Source organism: Melozone crissalis, unplaced genomic scaffold, assembly GCF_028551555.1.
Source record: "Melozone crissalis strain CALT ecotype California unplaced genomic scaffold, PUWL_Pcris_2 ptg000023l_1, whole genome shotgun sequence".
NCBI classification, from domain to species: Eukaryota; Metazoa; Chordata; class Aves; order Passeriformes; family Passerellidae; genus Melozone; species Melozone crissalis.
This window is the reverse complement of record NW_026535801.1, coordinates 34,774,845-34,800,585: the sequence shown is the minus strand read 5'-3', so window position 1 is coordinate 34,800,585 and position 25,741 is coordinate 34,774,845. Positions and strand designations below refer to the sequence as shown.

General features: G+C 39.3%; 1 protein-coding gene across 1 annotated transcript in view; it reads left to right on the top strand.

Moving 5' to 3' along the window:
* The window catches only part of TMEM163 (transmembrane protein 163), an 86,782-nt gene extending 62,675 nt beyond the window's left edge, over positions 1-24,107 (top strand). Inside the window, exons 5-8 of the mRNA XM_054278264.1 lie at positions 3,289-3,385; positions 16,934-17,045; positions 20,453-20,594; positions 22,943-24,107. Of these exons, the coding sequence (XP_054134239.1) occupies positions 3,289-3,385; positions 16,934-17,045; positions 20,453-20,594; positions 22,943-23,003 (412 nt within the window). The 3' untranslated portion in view covers positions 23,004-24,107. The remainder of the gene's footprint in view (positions 1-3,288; positions 3,386-16,933; positions 17,046-20,452; positions 20,595-22,942) is intronic.
* Positions 24,108-25,741: the final 1,634 nt, after the last annotated feature.

Sequence of the window (25,741 nt, the reverse complement as noted above, 5' to 3'; positions counted from 1 at the left end):
GATTAATCTCTAATTCTATGTTGGCAACATTAGAGAATTTTAGACTTATCACTATCTGTAGGGAATTATAACAAAGAATTGCAAACTTTAAGATAGAATAAAGGCTAAATTCATGAACTAGGAGGCTGTTCTGCTGCATCTCTGCATCTGCTGAATTCATTTGCATTCAGCATGGATCATTGGAGTTACTCTCCTTAGGAAATTAATTTTATCATAAAATGAGGGGGGAAAGTGCTAACTTACTAATAGCAGCTTGAAAATTGAGTTTGTGGAGATGGAAGCCCCTGAATCTCAGTACTTTTTGTAGCTACCTGCTTAAAAGCCATTGACTTACGCAAAGCAACAAATTTTTGATTAAGGAAAAGAATATCAGGTGCTTACAGTGATTGATTTCCTTTTCTGGTTTCCTTATGAGTTGTGAGAATTTGTCATCAAAATGAGGAATTGTGTCTGTTAGAGCTGCACACAGGGAATATGTGATGGAAGAGGTGAGGTGGCAGCTGTGTGTGCTGTAATGCAGTTACACTGATCTGCTTCTGATGGCTGTGAAATATCCAGGGCTGCTGTAGTACAAAATGGGTATTTATAGGGCTGCATAAATATAAATGGCTTGTATGTGGGTTGTAATACTGCTTTCAAGAAAACATATTTTGAAAATTGTCAAGATTCCATTGTCAGAATCAATCTTTTGTTTTTAAGATTTATACAGGTGTCTGGATTCCGCTAGAAATGATCTAGCAGGGACATAAGCTCCAAACCTGTGTAAAGTCTTTGATGGTTTTGAGAGCCTAAATTATTTCACTCTAAATGCCTGGAGCTGCAGTACAACCAATTTAACAGAGTGTTTCATATGTGACAAAATAATGCTGAAAATTTTACAGAAATGATGAGGCAATTTCTAATACAATGAATTACACCTCATATTGTCTTCTGGATTTTCACACACAAATACTGCCTCAAAAACACATCAAGAAGTCTTGGGCAGATCATGATCAGCTACCAACACTACAGCAAACTAAAGAAGGCTTGGTGGTTTCACTGTTAAATCTGTAATATTTAACTCTCTTGTAGTTTTCATTACTTTTGCATTCCAAATTTCTTTAAGAAAAAAAAAACAACTTTGAAAGTTTGAGCTGTAGTTGAGTTAAAAGTTGATTATTGCCTGAATATCAGAGAGATGCCCTCACCTTGTCCTTTGGGAATTAGTTTTCTATTCTTCAAACTATACTGCATTCTTAAAGATTCCAGAAAGATTATTGCTTCTGAAAACCAAATAAAGCCTTTACACTATGTTTTTAAATGTTTTGACAAAATTTTCTCTCTTCCTCCTTCTTTTTAGAAGCAATAGATTACATGAGACTGTAGAAGGTTCCAGATTTATGCATTCTTCATTAGGGCTTTTCTGTTGCCTGTCAAACCTGTAGCATCAATTCTGTTGCTTTACAGATCAATTATAACTATTTAGTGGGTTCGGTGGTAACCTCTGACACTAACTCGGGTAGAAATGGCTGTAAAATAAGGACATGATCTTCAAGAGGTGCTGGAGATGTGAGTCAAGGGTTAGGACAAAGTTATCAGGGTTATCTTAAATTCTTCTCTGTGTTATCAGTCCACCCTCACTTCTGCATCACTCCTCTTCCATTAGTTTTTATGGGTACTTCTGAGTTGATTTCAACCTGTTTAGAAATGGCAGTTTGCTCATCTAATTTAATTGAATGTTATTAATGAAGTTGCATTTGCCAAGCACCTTGGCACTAACACCATGTACAGTTGGAAACACTCTGTAGTTACACAGCAGTGATTGTTAGCAGATGGAAACGGGCTGGCTTGTATTAACATTTTTGTGGTCTAGCACAGTGGAAGTAGAGCATGCTTACAATAACCAATTGCAACTTGTTTATTATGTACTACTGTCTCTCAGATTAATATTAGGAGGTTTGTTATTTTTTACATTTGTAGTTGGATTTTGCATGATTTGCAGTCTAGTTAGAAATTATTTCTTTCTAGCAAATGAGATTAAAAGAAGACAGTGCAGTGTTGTGTCTTGGTGGTTTTGCAGATAAATCAATACACTCAAGAAGGCAAAAAGCCATGTATTTTTTTGCTTGAAGTACTATACTCATGAATTTTACATAGCTGTGGATTCCAAAAGCCAGCATATAAAGGAGAAGCTAGGCTTGCTAAATACAACTACTGAATGCTTATTCAAACCTCGGTCTGCATTTCTTTCTGCTATTAATACCCTTGTCACTGTTGTTATCTTCTTCTTTTTCATCTATCTACTTCAGCTATTTCTGGGTAAGTAGGTGGATGGGAATTCTTTTGCCACAGTAAAACTGAGCTGGAGAATAAGAGAAACAGATCAAGGTTGCTGAAGCCATTGTGTATCTGCTGGCAAATTTGCAAAATATTTGGGTGTTTGGCAAGTCCACAGAGATAACCCCAAACTCTCTGATTTATGTGAGACCAAAATCCAGCCAGTGTTCAGGGAATCCCCTGGGAATGTTTGCCTGTCTTGCCCAGAAGTGTGCAGGGAATAAAAGGTGTGCTGAGGGAAAAGGAAGATGCATTCAGCAGGCATCCAATTCTAGGTGTTGCCACAGGAAGTGTGATCCACAGTTTCCAGCTCACAGATTTGGGGCTGTGTTGTTTTAAGCCTGTTGAGGGGGATGGAAAAGCTTGTCTTTCAGAATGGCTGTCAGATGAAATGTCAGCGTATCCTTGCAGGAAGTTAATGTGTCTTATGTCAAGCAGTCACTGGCTCAGGAAGTGGCCTTAGGCAAAGTCAGCCAGATTTTGTGGACCCGTTCCTGAGTCATGTCATGCCTGACTGGGGAGGAAAGGGCAGGAAACAGCTGTTCCAGGCTCTGTTGTGCTACTGACCACTTTACCAAATATCTCTGCTGGGTTAGTAAAGAGAATGAAGTTCCTTTCATTATTCTAATGGGAGATCCTAGCAAAACAAACACACACAGAGAAACAGACCTTCTCTAGAGGGCTCTGTGACAAATCATCAGGAGCAGAAGTGGCAGGTCCTTCTCTCTGAAACATCAGAGAATGGAGCATCATCTGCTGTGCCCTGCCTTCTCATACATAATCCAGGTTTTAAGAATAGGAGAAGAACTGGATGTTTCATTCTGTTCTTTAATTTAAACCTCTATCTTTAGCTCCTTAAGACATTTTTTTTTATTATAAATATTCTGTCACCCTCTGTTACCCTGGAAGTGTTGGCAATTTCAAATATGTTCTTAACATTTCTTTGTATTTTTCTCTATTTTTTCCCCCCAGGGCTTGTGTTATCTTGGGTGTCATATTCCTGCTGTCATCAATATGTATTGTGATCAAAGCCATCCATGATCTTGCAAAGAGGGTGCTTCCAGAAGTGGTAAGGTGATTCCTGTTCTTTTAAATGTTCTCTTTATTCCCTGCCCTGCCAGTGGGACTGAGAATTGCCAGTATCTCCTTCCAGCAGCCCCACTGAACTCTGTGGAGCTCTAGCAGATGCCTTTCCTGTCTGGCTCACATACTGGCCCTGCTCTTCAAGCAGTATTTTTATTTAAGTGATGGAGTCTAGTCTATTTCTGCAGTTTAATTATGGGTTTTTTATAGGTTTGACCCCAAATCTCTCTCAGTGTAACCACTTAAAGCTTCTACACAGGAAGAGAGGAGGTCTCTCTGAGCTTAATGAATGTACTAGAATTTTATGAGAAGAGTGTATCCACAGTTTACTACTCCAATGCCTTCAGTATTTTATTTTCAGTGCGGAAAAAAAAAATTTTATATTACATTTTGATGTCTTCCAGCTCTTGCCTCCAACTCCAGAGCCATGTACGGGTAGCAGGGATGGAACAGGTGAGGGGAGCATGCTGGGTGAGAGAGCTGGCTTTTAGACTGACTCACCATGGAGCATCACAAAGGGCTTTTCTCGTGCTCTCTGCTTTCTTTTGGCTGTCAAAGCAGCCCCCACCTGGCCTGTGGAGCAGCTCTCCCCAGTGGCCTTCCTCCCAGCTCTGCTCTGGCCTGTCCTGCTTGCTTCCTTGCAGTACTGGCTATTAACTCCCACTCATCTTAACAAGATGCTCACTGGGAAAACCATTTGGCAGTGGTTCCACTCCCACAAGACTCTTCCTAATGTGCTCAAATAAAATGAGTTTGTCAGCTCAGTGGTTGTGTGCACAGCCTGACTCAGAGCTTTGTGAAATTTGGTCAGGTTGTGTGCTCAGCCTTGACCTCGAGGATTCCCCCTGCCAAGTGCCATTCTCCACACGGCACCACACAGAAACCAAAACTGCTTCCTTTCAGCCAGGAGATGGAGGCAGAGCTGGAAAATCAAAAAACCAAAATGGGATTCCATCTGTTACCCACTGTTAGCACTGCAGATGACCAAATGGGTCTCGTGTTCTCATGGAAACTTGCAAAGAGCTGGGCAATTCCAGGAGCTTATTTTCAGCAGTTTGTGGAAATCTGGGTGAAGCTGAGTAGCACAGCCCATGAGTGAGCAGGTTACTGAACTGCAGCCAGGTGCATTGTTTGACTGCAGGTGATTCATGTTCTCTTTGCATTTTGCTTGCCCTCTTTTCCAGTCTTCATAATTTACTGCCTCCTCAGCTTTGCCAGCATCCCAGCACATGGAGTTCACCAGCCTGGTTCTGTCAAAATGATCTGGGTTAGCTCAAACACTTTCAGGAGTCAGTTCCTAAACCCAACCAAAACATTTTGACAGAACTGGGTTGGGGGGTGAGCCTGGGGCCTGTGCCAGTGAGGCTGAAGAGGAGGCAGGTGAGGGTGAGGGGAGACCCTGCTGTGATGGTCAGCTAAGGGACAAATTCTTAATTTGTCTGTAGCCAAACAGTGCAAACTGGCTGCAGCTTGACTAATCTTTAGTGAGAAAATGAAATATATAGTCCTGACTCAGTGAAGGAGAAGGGAAAACAGAGGTTGCAATCATAATTAAAACACTAATTATGGTGAATTTTTGGTAGTGTATATCAGGTTAACTCAGATGTCTCAGTCTAATTCATTGTGGGAAAATGCTCTAATAATTCTTTCAGTAGGAACAGAAATTTAAAAGATTTTCATCTATATCTTACACTTTCATCATTACAAGTTCAGTCTACAAGAGAGGGCTTTATTTCTGACGAGGGGAGAAATGTCTCATATTTGGATTGTGAACATTTTTTATGACTTGCATTTAATGATTTTTGTGATATTGTACTTCCTCATTTTTAATGCTTGTAAGTGCAGTTACAGTAGGAAAATATATGGAATCAGACCTGTAAATATGGATGGATAATCTTCCTCCTGTGACTGTTCTCACTCATCTAGGCACTCAAGTACTACCAGCAGTTTGAAGGATGTATCCGGCAGGGCATGGGCTGTGAATGAGTGGTGGCAGGGTAAAAGTCACACACACACACACCTGAAGGATTTTCATACCTGGCAATTCTGCCTGGAATGTAGATTGGAGCATGGCATGACAAGAGATGGTACTTTTGTTCAATGTCTCTAAAATGACATGGCAAGGATTTTAATTTCAAAGCCTTTCAGTACATCTCCCCGTGGGAAACTGATTCAGCAAAGGTTGTGTGACAGGTGAAATATCTCTGTGCAAACTCAGAATAACAGTGAAGAATGGAAGGCTCAGGGGACAGCACCAGTGCTGCAAGTCATGGCCAGTGCGGTGTAATACCTAGGGGCTGCCAACATTAAAAATAACTGGGGAAGAGGATGTTGTTGAATAGAAACCTTTCCAGTTGCCATAGCTGTGCCTGACTGTGATGCTGATTTTCAGCTTGCTTGTTGCTCCCTTAGCTCCTCTAAGCAGAAATTGTTCTTTCTCAGTTGTTTGGGTCTTTGTTGATTGTTTGTGCTCCCAGCAAAGCTGCACCTGCCCAGGCCATGCCATCAGCATCTGAGCAGAAGGGAAATCTGCTCAGATTTCATCAGTAGGAGGCAGAAGTTTCTGCCTCAGATCCTTTATCCAGGGTGCTGTCTTCTACTTCTTGGGCCACTGATGAACTAATTGCTAATGATACTAATTTCTGTAGTATCTTACCATGTAATTTGGTTTTAATGTGTGGCTATATATCATATATATAACAGGAGCAATGTTTTCTGTTAATAGTTTTTTGCATAGCAGTGAAGTAACCAGTTCTGTATCAAAGTAGTGACCTGAAATATTTTCTGCTGGTGATATCTCTGTTACTGGGGTTTGATATTAACTTGCTATTCTGAATTATTCTCGTGGTGTGAGCAAGAGCAGAACATTAGGATCAAGGAAAGGTAGTGCAACTCCACCAGTGTTCCAAACTAGTATAAAATGGGTGAAGAGCTCAGCACTAAATTAAGAGGATCTGTGCCTCAACAGAAGGTTCACATGTGAGTCAGAGTCCCATGATTTTTTGGTACAGTTTACATCCTTGTTGCCCTTTATTACAGCAAAGGTCACTGAAGATGTGGGTAATTTTTTGAGTCTTGTGAAATTTTAGCTGTGTGACTTCAATCTTAAGGGAGATAATGTGGCAAAAACCCAACTGGAAAATGTTGCTCTTGGTGTTCAGATGCTGAACACAAAGTTAGTACTGTCAGCCCTGAGAATGGAGATGGTTGGGAATGCACTGCTCTACATGAGGGATTCAAGATTAACCTAATGATAATAATTATGCAAAGCAACAAGACTGACTGCATTGTTCTCAGAGCTATAAAGTCTCTTTTTATGTCTTTATTTCTGTTTTACTTCAGGAACTTTGATAATTTCTCTGAGTTCATTTCCAATTGCAAGAGTTTTGGAGAAAATAATATGATCTGGACAAGTTTAATTTTAGAAATTAAATAGACTGGGTACTTAAGTATCTGCTTGCTAATGGTAAAGAACTATGACTAAAATCCTAAAAGCAGAGTCAGTAACTTTTGAATAATTCTGGATCAATTATAGGAGGCTCATTGTAATTCTTGTTGCATATGAGATACACTGGTTATGTATCTGTCAGTTCTTAATATGCACATGACAAAAAATATTGGAAAGATTTTGGGAATTATTTGATGTAGAGATTCTATTGTCCTTAAAGTGAATCTTGAAATAATTATTTTCATGAAAATACTTCACATGTAATTTTCATGAAAATACTTCACATACTTCACAAATACTTCTTATACATGAAAATAAGAGAAAATATAAAAATCATATCATTAAGAAATCATTTGGAGTATTTCCCAAATGTTTTGAACAGATATTCTTTTACTTATGTGGACACTTAGAAACAGGAGTCTCCTGTATTGTTGTCGTTTCACATGATGATTTCAGGTGCAGGTCTGGCTACCCTCAGAAGGATTCAGAGGACCAGGAGGAGAATGACAGCTTTACTGCACATTAATGGCATTTCCACCTTGACTTCCCCATTGTGTAAGGGGCTGAAATGCCCCCAGGTTCCTGTTAGGCTGCAGGGAGCTGCTGCTCAATTTACAGGGAGGAGCTCATGGTTAGCTCAGCCAGGCATTTTTCAGTCACCCATCTGAATTCTCTTTTCTTCCATGCTGGATGTGATTTTGTTGAAACCCTGTGAATGGCCGCACTCCTGATCTGCTCTGGCACAGGAGGGAGGACAATTAGAGCTCCTGACTTTCTGCATTTCTTAATATTGCTCCTGCCTTCCTTTTCTGCTTCTTGTTTGTGTTACTGCTTGCTGTGTCTCAAGTAAAAATAACCAGTAGGTAGTGTTATGTCACAACACAGGCTTTCAGCACAGGCAGTGGTTTTGTAATTTTTTGAATCCCTCAAAACCTTGGGAAACACAGAAATAGTGGATTTCTCCTTTTGGTTCCCTAGCTTGATATGCTGAGGGCTGTAGTTAACTTTGACATAGCCTGTAAGGCAGGATATGAATGACCAGGTAGATTAATTAGTTTAAAATAACCTGGATGAGTTTAATGAGAAGTGTTTGTCTGGAATTTTGGCTTTGGTTGTGTGAATGTTTCCTACATGCAACAGCAACCATGGCCCTACTGGCACAAAAGGCCCAAATTTGGTATTGAGTGACTTTCTTCATGCTTTTCTTTTTAATTTTATCTGCATCTTTAGATGAGAAAGCCTGGAGAGCCCACGGAATTCAAAGGATAAGGGTCACCAGGGATTTATGCAATATGTTCACTTTTGCAAATTACTGTTTAGCACTGAATTGATATTTTTAGAGAACTTTAACTGTAGATCTCATTTCCTGCAGTTAGCAGCAAGTCCAGAAATTGTCATTATTAGGTAAACTTATGGTTTTCCCTTTGCACAGGACTTTGTATTTATATTATAATTAAAAAGAAGCCTGCCCTGAAAAATTATATTCTGTGTCAGGAGAGTTGGCCAGACAATTAATTATACACTTATTATGTAATTCTGTATTTTTATTAATTATACATCTCTTAACTGTGAAAATTTCATTTTCAAGCAACTGAGATATGATAATAATAATTCTCAGTGTTCAAAACACCATCCCTTGTGCCAATGTTTTCTGGTATTTGTGATGTAGAGCAGTGTTCTTCAACAATGATCCATGGAATGGTGGATGGCTTGAAATGAGTTATTTACTGAAGTAATGAATTTCGTGGTTGATGATAAGTAGATGTAGGAGAAATATTGCAACTGAAGGGATCTGCTTGTCCAAGAGGGCTGGAAAATGCCAATATTGAATATGTGCAGTCAGAGGTGGAATAGATTTTTTCTCCCACATTTTTGAGGATTTTTACATTACATTTTGTGACCATTAAAAAACATATGATAGGTTTCTAATTCTTGGAGAGAGGAGTGTATGAGGAGAATAGAGCTTTCCTATCACTCCCAGAGGGGATTTGTCTGCCGTGCAACCTCACCTTGGATTTGTAGAGATGCTTCATTTTCCTTTGGAGGCAAATTTGGGTGTGGGGGTGGAGACAATTTCTGCCAGCACGTACGTGCCAGTCGCTTTGTCCAGCTGTGACCTCCATTCTCACTTGCCCAAAAATATTTTTAATTAAAGCTTCCTCATTTGGAGAATTTAGAGATGTGATGACATTTTCCACTTGCTTTGGAGCACGTTTGGAAGGAAAGTTTGCTGTTTCCTTCTCTTGTATCTCTAGAATGCTTCAGTTTTTGGGTAAGATTCCTGCACAGGAGCTGTTTAGAGCCCCCAGCCCTTCCCAGGATCTTTCAGTGCCACTATCAAACCCAAAAAAATATGGAAATATTACAAAACCCGAAGAGACCAAATTTTATACAGGAGAGAGAGATGTGCCATTGATGTGTGGGAACATTACAACTGCAAATTCCAGTTCTTTCTGTGTTCTTGTCCTATTTTTTATGTAGCTGGGAATTTTTTATTTCGCTGGGAATATTTATTCTGTATGGGACTGCTTCAACATGACATGCTGCAGTTATTATTTCAGTTTCACATCATTGATCCCTAAGGAAATATTTTTCACCAGCCAGTTCTTTGACTTTTTTTTCCCCTCTCCCTTTTTTTCTTTTTTTCCTTTGTTCCAGCACTTGCTGAGTGTTAGATGAAGTAGGCCAGCTGCTCTTTTTTCTGGAGTGTTTGGAATTAAAATTTCTGGTAATTTTATCTCTTGTTCAATACACCTGAATTAAAAAGCTAATCAGTAATTGACATTTGGAAGAGAAAGTCTTCATTTTTGTTTACCCTTCAGGTTAATTTTAAATGAATATTTCTCAGATCATGTAATTTAAAATAGGGTTTTTTTCCTACAATGATGAGTATTGAACCTAAAATAGAATCATTTCTTGTTGGCTCAGCAATAATTTACTGAGGCTCCTTTTCCCCTAGCTATGAGATTCAGAATATTTCCCTCATTGTTACTTTCAGCATTTGTTCTCCAACCTGTGTTAGCCATAATAAGATAATTCCCAATAGGGGAAGGAATTACCATTCCTTTACTGATGTTTTAGAGAGCAATATCCACAGCCCGTGCTGTCCCTGAGGATCTGATACACACACATTTCACTACAAATAAGAAGCAGTAGTGATTTTGCATACTGTTGATGACATGCTTGGATTTTTGGGTAGATTTTAGTGATTTTTGACATTTTATTAATATATTGAGAAAGGAATCTAAAAATCCTTGAGTGTAGGTTTTGAGAATTGCTTTGTGTTTGTATTTGCTGTTGTTAGGGCTTGCCAGCTCTGTGATGAAAAACCCTTCATAATTTGCCCCTTTACCTTCATCATGTCAGTTACTAGATATTCTTGGGTAGTACAAATATAATTTAGATGTGAATGATGTGCTTTATTTTGACCATTGCCACAAATAATTTGCAGACTTTTCCTTGTTTCTTGAGGAAGCCTCAAAAAGCCCAACCCAAGCACACTGAGAAAGGCTGTTTTAATTTCACCTGGGGTTCTAAATCAATATCCATTTACTATGCAGTTACTGCTTGCATTTCCCTGGGTAATAGTATAACACATGTAATGTCAATGCAGTTTGGCATTTGTCCTCATTAGTATGGCAAAGGACACCTTTTTGCAAGAGTAAGCAAGCATCATGCAATATTTGTGACATTTCCTGCAGGACAAAGGGAAGATGTAATCAGTTTGTGTATGAAGGATGTGCAGCCCATCTCATGTGGTGCCTCCAATGCTTTCATAAATGAAATATCTTGAAAAATTAGGCCATATGTTATTCTATTGTATGTTATTGATTACAGCTGAAAAAGGAAGGTAGGGGTGGCACAGTGTAGCTTTGTGAGTTCTAACTGATTTATTGGTTTAACAGTTTAAAATAAATACATCATAAACATATATTCAACAATGTCAACAGCTGAATTATAGGCCAGTAGCAACATAACAAATAACATTTATGGTTATATACACATATGTCCTTATACATATTTCCCTATACATTTATAAACCTCATATATGATTTATTGCTTGCCACTTCAAATCAAAGTATCATACACATTAATTATACATGAGAATCCTGCTTTGTAATTGTTATTTCTATGTATGGCTTGGAGTTTGGCCCAAAATACATGTGCTTCTTGCAGGTTGTTGAGAATATTGTGGATACTTGAATTGAAGAGTAAGCCAGGGTTAGGGGAAATGAACAGCTACACATCATTCTTTGCTTAGGTGAAAAGCAGATTTTCCAGATTTTCCCATGAAGAGATTTTTTTCAGATTTTACAAGAAAGAAAATCTGGTGGCTGCTCCCCACTTGGTGGGTGATGTGGAATGCATTGCTGCTCTCAGCTCCCTGCTCATAGGAAACATCAGTCTCACTCTTCTGAGGCTGGACAAACACAATTTTAATTTGTGTTTCATAACTTTGGTGGATGAATTCTGGGAGAATGGGAAGCATGACTGATCTAATAGTTAAGCAGACTCTTTGCAGGAGTCCTAAGGTCACCTAAGAGAGTTCTGTGCTCCCTCAGCTCCCAGGCCCCATGCCTTGATGTGGCATCCAGCACACGCTGCCTTTGTTATCTGCTTCTTGAAAAAGCATTCTGTGCTGTGGGATTGCTTTGTCACACCAAAGACAAGTTTAAACATTCATAAGATTTTTTTTTTTTTGGTACTAATAATAGTTCTTTGTATCTCCATGTGAAGGGACTGTCTCCTGCTTGAGTCAGAGACTGGGCTGTTGGTTTGTTTTCTGACAGTGAGGTGCAATTAGAACTCATCCCTTTTGAAGCTTGCTAGTGAGAGAGACCCTCTGGCTTCCCAGGAGCTCCCTTTAGACTGATTACATAAACTATTTATTACTTGGGAGAAAGTGTGAGAGAGATTTATAATTTTTTTTAAGTGTTTGTAATAGAAGCATCTTTGTTGCTCTCTATATAGTAACATAATCCTTCAGGGGAAGAAGAGGAGTCATTTTTGACTGAGTAACAGGCTCTGCAGAGGGGCTTTTAGTGATCCCAGTGTGCCCAGATGCCTTGGCAGCTGCTGGGGGAGCTGGAGGAGCAAGAGGCTGTGGGAAGTGTGTGAAGGTAGGGATGGGGAGCAGGACCTGGCAGGTGCTGGGGAGGATGGCCACCAAGCACCTGGACTAAAGAAGGGTCATTGCTGGGATCCAGGAGACAGATGGTGAGTTGCAGAGATGGGCAAAATTAATATTTAACAACACAAACTCAGCTCAGTTTGGGCCAGCCATGACTTTTCTCCTGCCAACACCATCTGTAGCATTCCAGACACACATCCCTACCTCCTCAGCCAAGGCTCAGCTGAGCAGAGGCAAAACACTCTGAGACACCAGCTTCCCTGGAAAGGGAAAAAATGGCAGGGAAAAGGCAGCAGCAGTGATTCCCAGCTCCTGAGGAGTGAGGAGGAACTCTTGGCTGGTTCAGAGAGGGCAGAGGAGTGGAAGGAAGCCTGCAGCTGTTGGATGGGAGAAGCAGCTTGTTCTGGGATTGCAGTGGGATGAGTGACCAAGGAAGGACAGAGTTTCCTCCCTCCCATTCCTTTTGACTCCACACTGTACAGTGCAGATGAAATGAGAACATTTTTACATCTCAAAAGTGGAAGGGCTGTAACTGAAGGAGAATGGGCAGAGAGGAGCTGGTAGAAATAAAGCATGAAATCAGGGCAAAGTTTTAGGGTCAGAATTAGCAATATTCATTCTAAGGAAAGATTAGGAGCATAAATCAGCTACAACCTAATTACTAGGCTGGGAATTGGTTTAAAATATTTCTACCTAATAAGCCGAGCACTGAAGAATCCATTGTGAAGTTTTTTATTTTTTTACTTTCTACAATAGATTCAGGAAGAGATCAAAGTTGCAACATAAAACCCAACAAACTTTTTCTGGAGCCATAAGATTACTGCTGCTTTTGGCGAAATCCTTGAAAGCAGGGGCAGAACTGTTGTGATAATTTTGCAACCCCCCCCTTCTCAACTGCACAGCTGGGGACAAGGCATTTGGACAAAGTGGAGGAAAGCTGCCTGCTGTCTTCTATTATTCCTTTCTTAGGTAAAAGAGGAAAGATTTTATTCCTAGGAAAGAAAGCATAAAACCACAGTATAAAATAAATATTAAGTAGGGACATTGTAGCTATTAAAATGCTGTGTAATGAGAAGGCAGCCCAGGATGAGCACCTTGCTTTATGCGCAGTGCTGGTCTATACCTGAAGCCATCTAATCAGATATAGGTGTCCTTTAATTAAGGGCTCATGTACAGTGTGGTAGCAGTGAGGGAATATGATGAAAAGAAATGCAAAAGAAAGGCGCTTTATTTACCACACTGGGAAACCTTTATCGTATGGAAATGATCAGAATTTAAATTTTTCTCATCTGTCCCAATTTGCTGCTGCTTTAATTAAAATAACACGGAGCACACGTGGGGCGATGTGCTGGATGTGCCCCCGGTGCCTGTCAGATGGGAGGCAGGGGCTGCCGACAGGGCAGCATCCGCAGGGACGTGGTGCCAGATGGCCCGGCTGATTTTATTCATTTACATCTCCATTACGGCTTTCCTTGCCTCCATCTCTCCGAAGGGTGAGTTCGTTCCTTGGGAATCGTTTCACAGCCGTGTTTAACTCTCTGGAGCCCGCAGCCTCGCGTGTCCCTCACCTCTGCTCAGCCCAGCATTCCATGAATTACCCTTCCCTCGGCTGATTCACCGAATACTGCTGTCCTACAGCAGTTCCAGCTGCTTGGCACCAAAATAGTGCCAATAGTGCCAAAATAGTGAGATGTTTTTCTTCTTTTCCACCCTCACCTGCCCAGGGAGCAGCCCGGCTGCTGGGTGTCACCACTTAGGGCATCACCACTGAGGGCATCGCCGCTTTGGGCTGCTCTGTTACACCCCCAAAACCTCCTTGTCACTGTCCTTATTCCGGCTCCGGGGCTCCAGAAAGCACAGAGGAGTACTGAAAAAAGAGAAAAAAAAATTAATTTTTTAATTATTTTTATTTTTTTTTTTTTTCCCCCTTCTGGTTTGGTGCTCGCAGCCGCGCTCGGTTCGGGCGGGATCTGCCGCCTCCCGGTGGAGATTTTGGGTAGTGTTTAGAGATTTTGGGTGTTATTTAGATATTTTTGGGTGTTATTTAGAGATTTTAGGGTGTTGTTTAGGGATTTTGGGCGCTATTTAGAGGTTTTGAGTAGTGTTTAGATATTTTGAGTCGTGTTTGGAGATTTTGGGTGGTGTTTAGAGATTTTGGGTGGTGTTTAGAGATTTTGGGTAGTGTTTAGATATTTTGGGTGTTATTTAGAGATTTTGGGTGTTATTTAGAGATTGTAGATGCTGTTTAGAGATTTTTAGGTGCTCTTAGGAGGTTTTGGGTGGTGTTTAGAGATTTTTGCATAGTGTTTAGAGATTTGGGGTGGTGTTCAGAGAATTTGGGGGGTGTTTAGAGATTTTGGATGTTGTTTAGAGATTTTGGATGCTGTTTGGGGATTTTGGGTAGTGTTTGGAGATTTTGGGTGCTGTTTAGAGATTTAGGTAGTGTTTAGATATTTTGGGAATTTAGAGATTTTGGGTGCTGTTTAGAGATTTTGGGTGTTGTTTAGAGATTTTTTTGGGTATTATTTAGAGATTTTGGGTGTTGTTTAGATATTTTGGGTAGTGTTTAGAGATTTTGGATGCTGTTAAGAGATTTTGGGTAGTGTTTAGATATTTTGGATGCTATTTAGAGATTTTGGGTGGTTTTTAGAGATTTTGGATGCTGTTTAGAGATAAAGCTGGGAATACACCTTCCAAAAAGCTGTTTGGCACAACCAAAAGCATCTACATTCAGAGCACGGTTTTTAATTTCTTCCTTCTCTTGCATCCACAGTGATAACAAAGCAGCTTCAATTTGTTTGGTCTTTTCTTTTATCAGGGGTTAGTATTAGTAGATAGTGGTTAGTATTGGCAACAAAATGAGCTTGTTGCATGTGATTCAGTGGGAAAAAAGTCAAACTTAGAAACAATTTCTAGATTCTGAATATGTATTTTCTATTAAAAAGGCTGTTCAGTAATTCATTACTCCATTCAGAAATCTGTAGGATTTCTGTACATTTAGGTCATTCTGTACATTTAGATCATTCTTTGATTCCGGCAGAGTAGCAAGACTCATTTTGATCATGACTGTAAAGCAGAACAAATAGCAAGATGCATTTCCACATACTGTGTTTTAGTGACATGTGCAGGAAAAACACTGAATTCACCCCAAAAATTTGTAGCATGCCATGACAAGAAAAAAAACCAAGAAAAAGTTCTGAATAAAGTGCCATGAAGAGATGAAACCTCATATGATAGCACAGGGAACAAGGCATTGCATTTTCAGGATTCTGAATCAATAACTGGAATTTCGAACATCTCTGGAACAATTTGCAAAATACCTTGTATTATGATCCATAGATTTTTTTTTTTTTTGAGAAAGATGTGTAAAAATTAGAGGCATAGTTTTGACAAGGATCTCAAATTTTGAGGGTTTTTTGCAAAGTTTATCCAGACTTTTGAAACTTTGTTGTCACTTCAGACCTTCTGAGAGCTCCCAACTTTCCTTGTTAGATTGACAGCAACCAAATATTTCCTTAGTCCTTCCCTAGAACTCAGAAATTGCCTGGCTATTTTTCAGTTGTCCTGTTAAAATAACTTTATGAATGCTTTTTTATCCCACCTTTACCCAGTACTTGAGTTCTGTGTTCTCATTGCTTTTATTTTACTCTCTTTCCCTCAGTACATTTTGTCTCATTACTTAATATTGTTAATATTGTACCAGGCCTAGAGAGAATGAACTCATGATGTGAGTGAAGTAGACTTACAATTATATGACATACAAAATGGTATAAAAAATATTGAATTATTTATTTGGGGATATGAGTACATTATACCAGTAATCTAATTCCCAGGATCTTCCTAAGCAGCTTTCAAAACTATTTTTTGATTTCTTTGGGCTTCAAATTGCTGCTAAAATAATGAAAATGGATGGAGCAGCTGATGAATCACCATGACAATGTTTGGTACCAACGGGGACTTTTGCCAGAGTGTTTTCATCAGGAGCAGGGTCCCAGTGGCACTGGCCCACTTAGACCTGCAGATACAAATTAAAAAAGGATTCTTGCTATTTCCTTTACTTGTACTGGTGTTGCCACAGCTTGAATTAAAGCTTTTATCAGGAGTAATAAATGAATGTAACTCAAAGCTCTGTGTTTGGGTGGCAGCTGAGAGCTGTGGGTTTTTCTGCAGCCCATGGACTGATGCAAACCATCACAAACCAGTCAGCAGGAGGGGCTGGGGGGCTCCTGGTGGCCTTTGGAGAATGGTGTTAAACAATAATAACTAACTCTTCTTTACCTGCCCTGACACGCAGCTCTCTCCCGAGGGAGCCTGGGGATCACATGTTTCACATGCAAATAAAGCAATGGGAATATTTCTGTGAAATGAAAAGTCCATGAAAAAAATTTGTTTTCTATAAAAGAGCTAAACCTGACTTTGCACGTCAGCATCAGAAGTTTTATGGATGTAGCTTGAACCAGACTTCTGGAAAAGGAAATGAAACAAAACCAAAGCAAGCCAGGAATCAGAAACAACATTAAATGGTTATTTCTTACACCAAGAATCAATATTGGTCTGGTGAGTGGGATTCTATTTTCAAGCTTTCCTCCTGCCTGTGGGGACATCATTAGTGCTGGCATCAGGCATTGGATGCCCTGGCAGTCTGCACTCAGCCCCACAGGTAAATATCATCTCCTGACTCTGGCCATGCTGGGTCAATTCACTATTTGTTGATTGGAACTGTCATTAATTATGGCTGCAAAAGCAATTGCAGGTGACAATACAAGCAAAATAAGCACCAGCTCTTGTGGAAGTCATAAGGTAGGAAATCTTGGTCTCAGGTTGTGTTTCTCAGTAGCACTAATAATAATAAATAAGTAGCACAGTAATTAGTACTATTTTTCATTTAATAGGTGGGACATGACCAGAAGACATACTAATGGCTGGCTTTTTTTTTTTTTTTTTTTTTTTCCCAGGATGATTTTCTGTATAGTGTCTCTGTTCTAAGTGGAATCCTTTGCACAGTCTTGGCAGTAATCAAATTTATGCTGGGAAAGGTCCTTACAAGCAGAGCACTGATAACTGATGGTAAGTGTGACATTGATCCTGCTGCTGTTGCAGACTCTTCCAGGGGCCCCTGCATGATGAGAGCTGTGAATGAAAGAGCACTGAAATAAAGCAGCCACTGAGAAATGGGAAAAAACCCAGACCCAAACCCTAGAACAGTCTGTGGTACCACAGCACAGAGAGCTCAGCTGAAATGAGCTAACACCATTAAAAAGTTGAGTGTGGGGGTCCATGAATGTGCTGGAGAGCTGTCTCCTCTGCCACAGCTGCTTCAGGTCTGGAATTCAGGTAACGGAGCAAACCAGATTTAGCCTGACTCTGGTTTTCCAATCATCTAATGTATGCTATGGCTAGAAATATTATGAGTAATGGCTGGTGGAAGCCAAGCAGTGGATGAGTGGATAGTGAGCAATAACAGAGTTAGAGGTAGAGCAGATAATGGATTAGAGGTGTGTTAGTCAGAGTTAGGCTGCAGCAGGGGCATGTGACACCAATTTAGAGAGCTTTGGTTAGGTCACCTCCATCCTCACTGCCTGTGCCTGGTAAAATCCTGAAAGCTCAAATGAAGCAAGGTCTGCTGCAGAAACGCTGCCTGCCGTGAGCAGGGATCATCACAGTGCTGGTGACATCCCTTTGGTGTCATTTGTCACCACAGTGCTTCCCTGCCACTCAGCAGAGCTGCTGGGGCAGGGCAGGTGTGAGACAAAACCCTTCCCTGCACTGCTCTGGCCCGGCTGGGGTTTGAGATCCCTTGCTGGGATCTCCTCCCCTGCACCCTTGGAGCACCTCCCTGCCACCCCTGCATCACATCAGCCCCTGACTGCTTCTGCTTTTAAAGCAGGTTGGAAATCATGCTTTCAAAGTGGGTCCAGATATTCCTCCCCCTGCCAGGGCTCAAGCTCCTGAATCCCCAGAAATCCCAGGGATCTGCCCTTCACACCGGTGAGGCCACAGTGATGGCAGCAGTTTCACAAATCTCTCCCAGATTTATCTGCCAGGGCAGTGTGAAATACTCAGTAAACAAACACTGTAGGGTGTTCATGATTCATGGGTTGTGGCACCTAAATTATTTTACTCTTTGCTACAGATTTCACTTTAAGGAAATTCAATTCTCAGCTTACTCTAGAGATACATAAATTTTGCTTTATTTTAAGCAAATTAAACATACTTAATTTTTTTCTGGATGATGTGTGATAGCACATATTATGAGTATCTCTATCATCCCACTTACATAAATTCTTCATGAGTATTTATATTTTAAATCTGAAAGAAGCAAAAAAGGCATCAGAACAGCAGTGAGGGGGTTACAACTAAGCCATTGCCTCCCTGCATTTGGGATTCTCTCCCAGGAGATCTCCAGCTCAGAGATCTTATCCTTTCCAATGGGCTCTGCCACTCTAGACATTTGAAAATAAAAATATCTCCAACCAAAGGGTGCTGGGAACTGCAGCCCATGAGCCTGACAGGGTGGAAATGAGGCACATTGACCATTTCAGAGCTGTGCCTAGGAACCCTCCCTTCAAAAAATTGTAGCTTAGTTTTGAAACAGAGCAGCTCATTCAGCCAAAATATTAACTATTCCTAAATAACTCCAGCTCTGAATTGTTCTCCTGTATGACAGGGAAATCTCTTTCCCCATAATTACATCCTTACATCCTCATGCTAATTTTACTGCTTCTGAGCTGGAGACTGCTCATTCTTTGATTAAAAAAAAAAAAGGAAAAAAGTATACAATTACCTCAGCCTGGTTTTTATCTCTCTTCTCCCCTCTAGAACTACTTCAGAAAATGTAGGAGGCTGATCTTAACATGTGTGGTTAAATATCTCCTTTCACAAGATATATTTACATATGTACTTGATTTATTAATGATCAGGAAGAGACAATGTGATTCAGCAGCTGAGACAGATTTAGCAGTCCCTTGCATATCTTTTTTTAGTGTTTTCTGTTTCCTGCTAATTTACCTCCTGTGATCCCTGGCTCCAGACCAACAAACTGTTTTGAGTGAAAGGAGCATGAATTCTTATTCCTAAAAAATAGGTTTATTTTCATAACAGCAAATTCTCTTTTATGCATGTCAACCTCTATTAATTTTCTTTTAATATTTTTCTCAGAGTAGGGCTTAACAGCAATATCTCTTTAAATCCTAGATGTATGAATCCTAATGAGGCAAAATGTCATTTGTACAGTTTGTTTACAGCAAAAGCTCTTGGCCTTTTGGGTAATAAAAATAGCCATTTCCTGTCTTGAATTTTGTGACATCCCAGAGGAAAACTCTGTGACACTCAGTGATGTCAGCCAACTTTCCTGTAGGTTTCAGGTACCTGTTTCCCACCCAGATTTAGCCACCTGTTTTTTCCTGTGCTGGCCTTACACTCAGAGAAGTGTCTGGATTAATACCTGCAGCCATTCCATGATTTCCTGCCACACCAGCAAAGAAAGGTTTGCCTGAATGGGAGTCAGGATGGGAAAACAATTTCCTTTACAAGTAGCTTTTTAATTATTTGGGACCATCAGCCAAGAATGGCATGAAAATGTTTTATTCTTTTGCATGAATCCATTTTGCTGATGGATTCTGAATTAAGCTGGAGCAGGGGAAGTAACACTAGTTTAAAATTCTAATTATTAATTTATATTTTATATTCTTTATATCTATAGACACAATATGCATAATTTCAATGAGTATAAATGAGTAAATAGACAAAGACTGGATGTGAGAGGTGTGGATCAAAGGACAGGCTCAGGAACAAGTGTCAGGTGTATCATTGTTGGCAGCCATGAGAACTGCAAAAAACCTGGCTGAGTCTGTAAACAGCAGCTGGCTAGAGCTGGCTCACCAAGCAATATAGAATATTTCAAGTCTGATATTTCATTTGCTATCTAGATTAAATAATGTATGGATCTACCAAATGAACGCATTCTCAGTGACCTTTTTTTTGTGTAGAACAACAGGGGTATCTTCTGGGTTATTGTGGAAAAAAATCAGAAAAGGGGAATTTGGAGTTAAAAATCAGAACACAAGGAATGACTTATAAAACCCCAAATCAGTAGTCAAATAGGAGTTGAATGGAAAAGGGCGTTAATTTTTCCAAAAGCTCTGTGAGAATATTGAAGGGACAGCCTTGGGGGAAAAGAGAACAGGTTAAAAAAAAAAAAAAAAAGAGGAATCTAAAAGGATGTTCATTGAAATTGTAAATAGTAGATAAAAAGCTACTGTGGTATATCTAAAGCATAAATAGAAAATATTACCAGGATTATCCTGTATGTCATCAGCAATGTCTACAGCTCTAAGCAATAGTGCCAAGCATGTAAATAAATATATGGAACGGGATAAAAGCTCCAAACTTTGACAGGGAAACTGTGCAAAACCATTTCCCTTTCCATGAGTTCCTGGCATTCATCCTTTAATTATTTCTTTTCCCCCTTCTAGGTTTCAACTCTCTTGTAGGTGGAATAATGGGATTTTCCATCCTTCTTAGTGCAGAAGTGTTTAAACACAATTCCTCTGTCTGGTTCCTGGATGGCAGTATAGGAGTGTTAATTGGACTCACAATATCTGCCTATGGAATCAAGTGAGTATCTCCTGGGAGCAGGCAGGGCCCTCAGAGGTGGGAGGTGGCCTTTAAGAGTTTAGGTAATTCCAGTGAAATCAGTCCCTGGAATTTATTAGACAAGCAGCCAATGCTGGAACTGGATGTGTGGAAAGGGTTATGAAAGGCTGTGTTCCCCACATCAGCTGGAAAGCAACCAGGACTTTAAAAGAAATCAGAATAATTTTAGATTTTTGTGTACTTGAAATGAAATATCTGAAAAATAACCACAAATGATGGATAAAGTCCTCTTTGCATTTATGGCACATTTCTGAGCACTGCTTTGCCTTTGGATTAAAGGTGCCCAAAATGAAAGAGGGATCTTGCTATTGATTTCTGTCCCAGCCCTACCTTTGGCAACCTCTAAACTGAAGGCTCCTGCTCATGTTTCAGATGCTGTTTGTCTTGAATTTTAAGATGCTTTCTTGATTCACATCAGAAACAGAATAAAAAAATCAAACGGAGCTCTGCCATGCTCTTCATTGCTGCCACATTTTCCCTTGACTGCATGGAACCCAACCCAAATTTTGGGCTTTATCCCTCATGGTTTACCTGCCACAAGAGAAAGTGGGAGATGGAGCACCTTAGTTGGAATTATGCCCATTGAGAAGCAGCCCTTGGCCAGGCTGCAGTCAGCCCCCAGCTGGAAACTGTGTGGGTTTAGGGTTTTTTTTCAACTTGGAAAATTCAATTAACATTTTAATAGGAAGTACCACTCTTAAATAGGCCAGTATAATCACAATTTCCACTGTAAAACTTAACTGTTCTGGAAAGCTGTAAAGGCTATTACACCACCTGAGTTCTTTTTTATTCATGAATATTTAAATATTCAGTTCTGGGGCTGTCCTGTGCATGATCCTTTGTGTGATGGACTATAGCTGGCCTGTTATCTATATTCTTAAATAAATAAAATCCTATGTCTTCATTTCTTTAAAGGTTTTAAATCCTTTTAATAGTGTCACCTGTTTTAGGATATACATAACACTAGGCATTTCCCCTTTCCAGTCTAAAAATATACTTTAAAGTGTTATGTAGTGGATACTAGTGGTGTAACACACCCTATAGCTGTAAGAATTTTATTTAGTGAGGTATAAAACTGCTTCTGAAAGTACTGTTTACAAGACTAATTCAAAATTATCAAAGGAAACATCTCATGTCAGGTTTCACAGGCATGAGATGTTTTGGCACATGAGGAAAAATGACACATTTTTGTGTCTATAATGTCTTTAAAATATTTGATTCTTGAAGTATTTGAGTAAAGTTACAAGTGAGTTGTCATTCTGAGGGTCCCATTGATGGCCCAAGGTGTATTTTTCTTTGAAGGATTATGAATAATCATTAAACTGAAAGTGACAAAGTTAAGTGTAATCTTGCCATTATTTAGAGTTATCACAAAGTATGTGCAGTTAGATATAAGGTGATAAAGTCCAGGTAAATATTATTATGAACATTGTTTGAAAATATGTATGTGGGGCTTTCTTTTACAAGCATATTGAATAGGTAAATTAGTATATTATATTATATTATATTATATTATATTATATTATACCTATATTATAGGTATATACTTGTGTAATAGTATATAATATTATATATATATAATATAGAATAAGAATATAATATATAATATAATATATATTATACTATATTATATTCTTATACCTATGTAATAGGTATATTTTGTTATGTTATATTATATTGTATTATATCATATTATAATTATATATCATACAATATATAATATATATTATACATTGTATAATATATCGTTATAATATATTATATATTATATAATTATAATTATGTAATTATAATCATTATATTATATTATAAATATATATATCTATATATATAATGATATATATAATGATATATATTATAATTATATATTATATATTCAAAATAATATATTATATATTATATGATTCTATATGAAAAATATAATATTTAATATATATTAATGTATATTTATATGATATTATATTATATTATACCTATATTATAGTTATATACTTATGTAATAGGCATGTTATGTTATATTATATTGTATTATATTATAATTATATATTTTATAATGATATGTTATACAACATTATATGACATATGATATATCATATATATGATATATGATATATGATATATTAAATATAGGATAATATTAGATATAATTTAATACAAAATCATTATATTACATTACATTACATTACATTACATTACATTACATTACATTACCCATAGGTTAACTTTGGTGTTTTCTTAATAACCCTGTAAGCTTTGGGGGTTTATTTGCCCCAGCTGTGTTCCAGCTGACCCCTGTGCTGTCCCTGCAGGCTGCTCATGGACATGGTGCCCCGGGTGAGGCAGACACGGCACTACGAGATGTTCGAGTGAAGGTGCTGCCCTCTCCCTGCAAGGACTGTAAAGCCACAGCAAGTCCTGGCAAGTGGTGCCAATGGTGTTTTCCTGAACATGCAGTTTGCTCCCCCGTGGTCTGTTTCTGTTGAAGTTTGTTTGAATAGGAAATCTCTCTGTAAATCTGGCATATTGTGCACACTGCTTGCGATTCAGCCAAACCGCAGCCTTTTGGTTTTTATTTTTTTATTTCCTTATTTATTTCCAGTATGCTATTGATTCCTGTGACAATAGAAAACATGCAGTTTGCAGCTTGAACCCAGCTGCCATGTTGTATATTCCAGAGTGAAAGTGTTCTCAATGGTGTGGTAAGCCTGTGGGTAAAGAAGTGCCAGTTTCAGATTTGAGTTTTGGATTTTTTTTCCTCCCCTGGCCTGTATTTTCCCAAACACATGCTGTAACAAGCAGGAGTACAATCCTTGCTAACCTCTTCGACTAAGAGTACCTTACATAGAGTCTGGACACCAAGAGCTGTGTTGCTTAAACCACCTCAGTAGCTACTTCCACCCTCTTGTTGAAATAGACACCCAGAAAGAGCAGGCACTGCCCTTCCTGTGATCAGAGATTCTGCATTTTACCCCCAAATTAACTGAAATGATACCTCTTCAATTTCAATTCTATTTTTTCTTAATGAGACACTGTTCATAGCTTTGCATGGACCAAACAAGCACACACAGTGTTACTGTACAGACCAAAGCCAAAAAAGTCATGCAGGGAAGAGGAGCTGCTCAAGGAATGGGATTTTCATCTCCAGTTTTACCATCTGCAGCTGTAGCAGCGTGTGTGACGTTGTGGTTGCTCTGTAGTCTGACAAAGGCACAGCAGTGGCTCAATCTCATGGTGAGATACAGATCTATTTATTAGGTTTAGATTGTCCTGTAAAGTGTTGCTCACTTTCCACCACACATCTTATATATTACTTAATAGCAGGTTAAATGATGAAAGAGTCTTGATGTATAATCAATAAAACTGGTATCTATTTTATACAGTATCTGTAAGTAACATTTGAAAACTATTTCCAGGATGTATCATAGAACAAAGTCTTCCTGTATAGCAGCTATTAAACTGGATTCTCTGGCTATAGCCATTTTCTCTTTATTTGATGTATTCAGGTTGGTTTTCACAACAGAGAATCAGCATTGTTGCTTCTGTTTATCACAGGTGAATAAAAAATAGGACAGACCACTGTAGAGTTGGAATAAGGCCATGGTAAGTAGGTGAGTAGCTAGAAATGCCCATTTCTAGTACATAACAAAAAACTACAGATATGAGAGTAGATGTACAATTAGACTGATCAGTGAGGGACGCACAGTGGAGACACTGGTGGTTTTTTTTCCACAGGTGTGATGTTAAAACTGCATTTCCCATCATCTGTGACTTGACCAGGTCCTTAAGGATCTCTAGTAAAAGCCAACTCCCACTGATAGGTGTTGGGAGAGATCCCCCCAGTGGTTTCTCTGACCTGGCAGTACCCATATGAGAGTGACAATATTGGAAAGAGAACATGCCTTGATACAGAATTCCTTATGGCAAAATTAAGCTTGCCCTGCTGCTATCATTTATTTTCACATGTTTTGGATCAATTAAGTTTGTATTTGTATGCAAAGTGGTGCTATCAGTGCTGATGCTGCTTGTGCCTTGCTGTCACAGGATGGTGTCACCCAGCTGTGAGGTGACAAAGGAGCTACTTCAGAGGAGCATTCAGCAAGGACTCCAGAAGGACTGGAAAGTGTAGCACTGCTCACTGTACTCAGCACAGGTGGATTTTTAAATATGAAATGCCATCCCAAGACCCTTTTGCTTTTGCCATTATGCTTTTCTCTCACACCAGTTCCATGAAGGGAGCTGTAGGCTGGTGTTCACAGTGTTTGTCAGGCATCTTCAGCCTCAGAACCACAGAGTCAGGGCAATATTAGGCATTTCATGAGTTTGTCAGTTTTCTTGATACTGTTTACCTTTTTCCACTTCCCCGAGGGCTTTATTCCCACTCAGTCCCACTGAGAATTTTGAGAATGACATTTGAGAACTACAGAAGTGCTGCTCCCCAGGGCTGCAGTTCAGCAGCCTGTTTGTAGCCCAGTGCTGCAGAAAACTGAGAAGGGACATGGTGGTGAGCTCCTGGTATAACCTTTGCCACACCAAAGTCCTAAACCACTGAAAGTATGCAGGACACTCAAGCCAACACCCAGCTGAAACATTAAATAGTTCTGTTAGAATGCTGAGTGTAAACAGCAGCACAGATGTGCTGCTCATGCAGAAAGGAAGGTTAAACACTCAGTTAATGAAGTTTCACTCTTCCTTCTGGAACTCTGGAATGCTCTGAGGATGTTTCTAAGTGCAGACACCTGAAAAGGATATGTGGTTAAACAAGTTAATCATACTCTTATCAGATTAATTTAAACCAATTGCAGACAGCTTTCAGTTACCACAGGTGCTTCAAAGCATTGCTGGTAAATGCAAGAAAATAACAGAAATCCTTGTGATACTTGATGAAGTCCAGGAAAAAGTGATTCTCAGAAATGGTGATAAAGCCAGATGGCATCAAGGAGACTCTGTGTGACAATAGCAGAGAAAATAACTGCTCATCCATCTCCTGTGACACTGCTCGAGCCAGCCACCTCAGAGGGAACAGTTCCTATATGAGCTTTCTTTATTAAATGTCAGTGCCTGTTGATTTTTTCCAACTATGAGATGGCAGGTTTGCTTCTAGCTAGGCT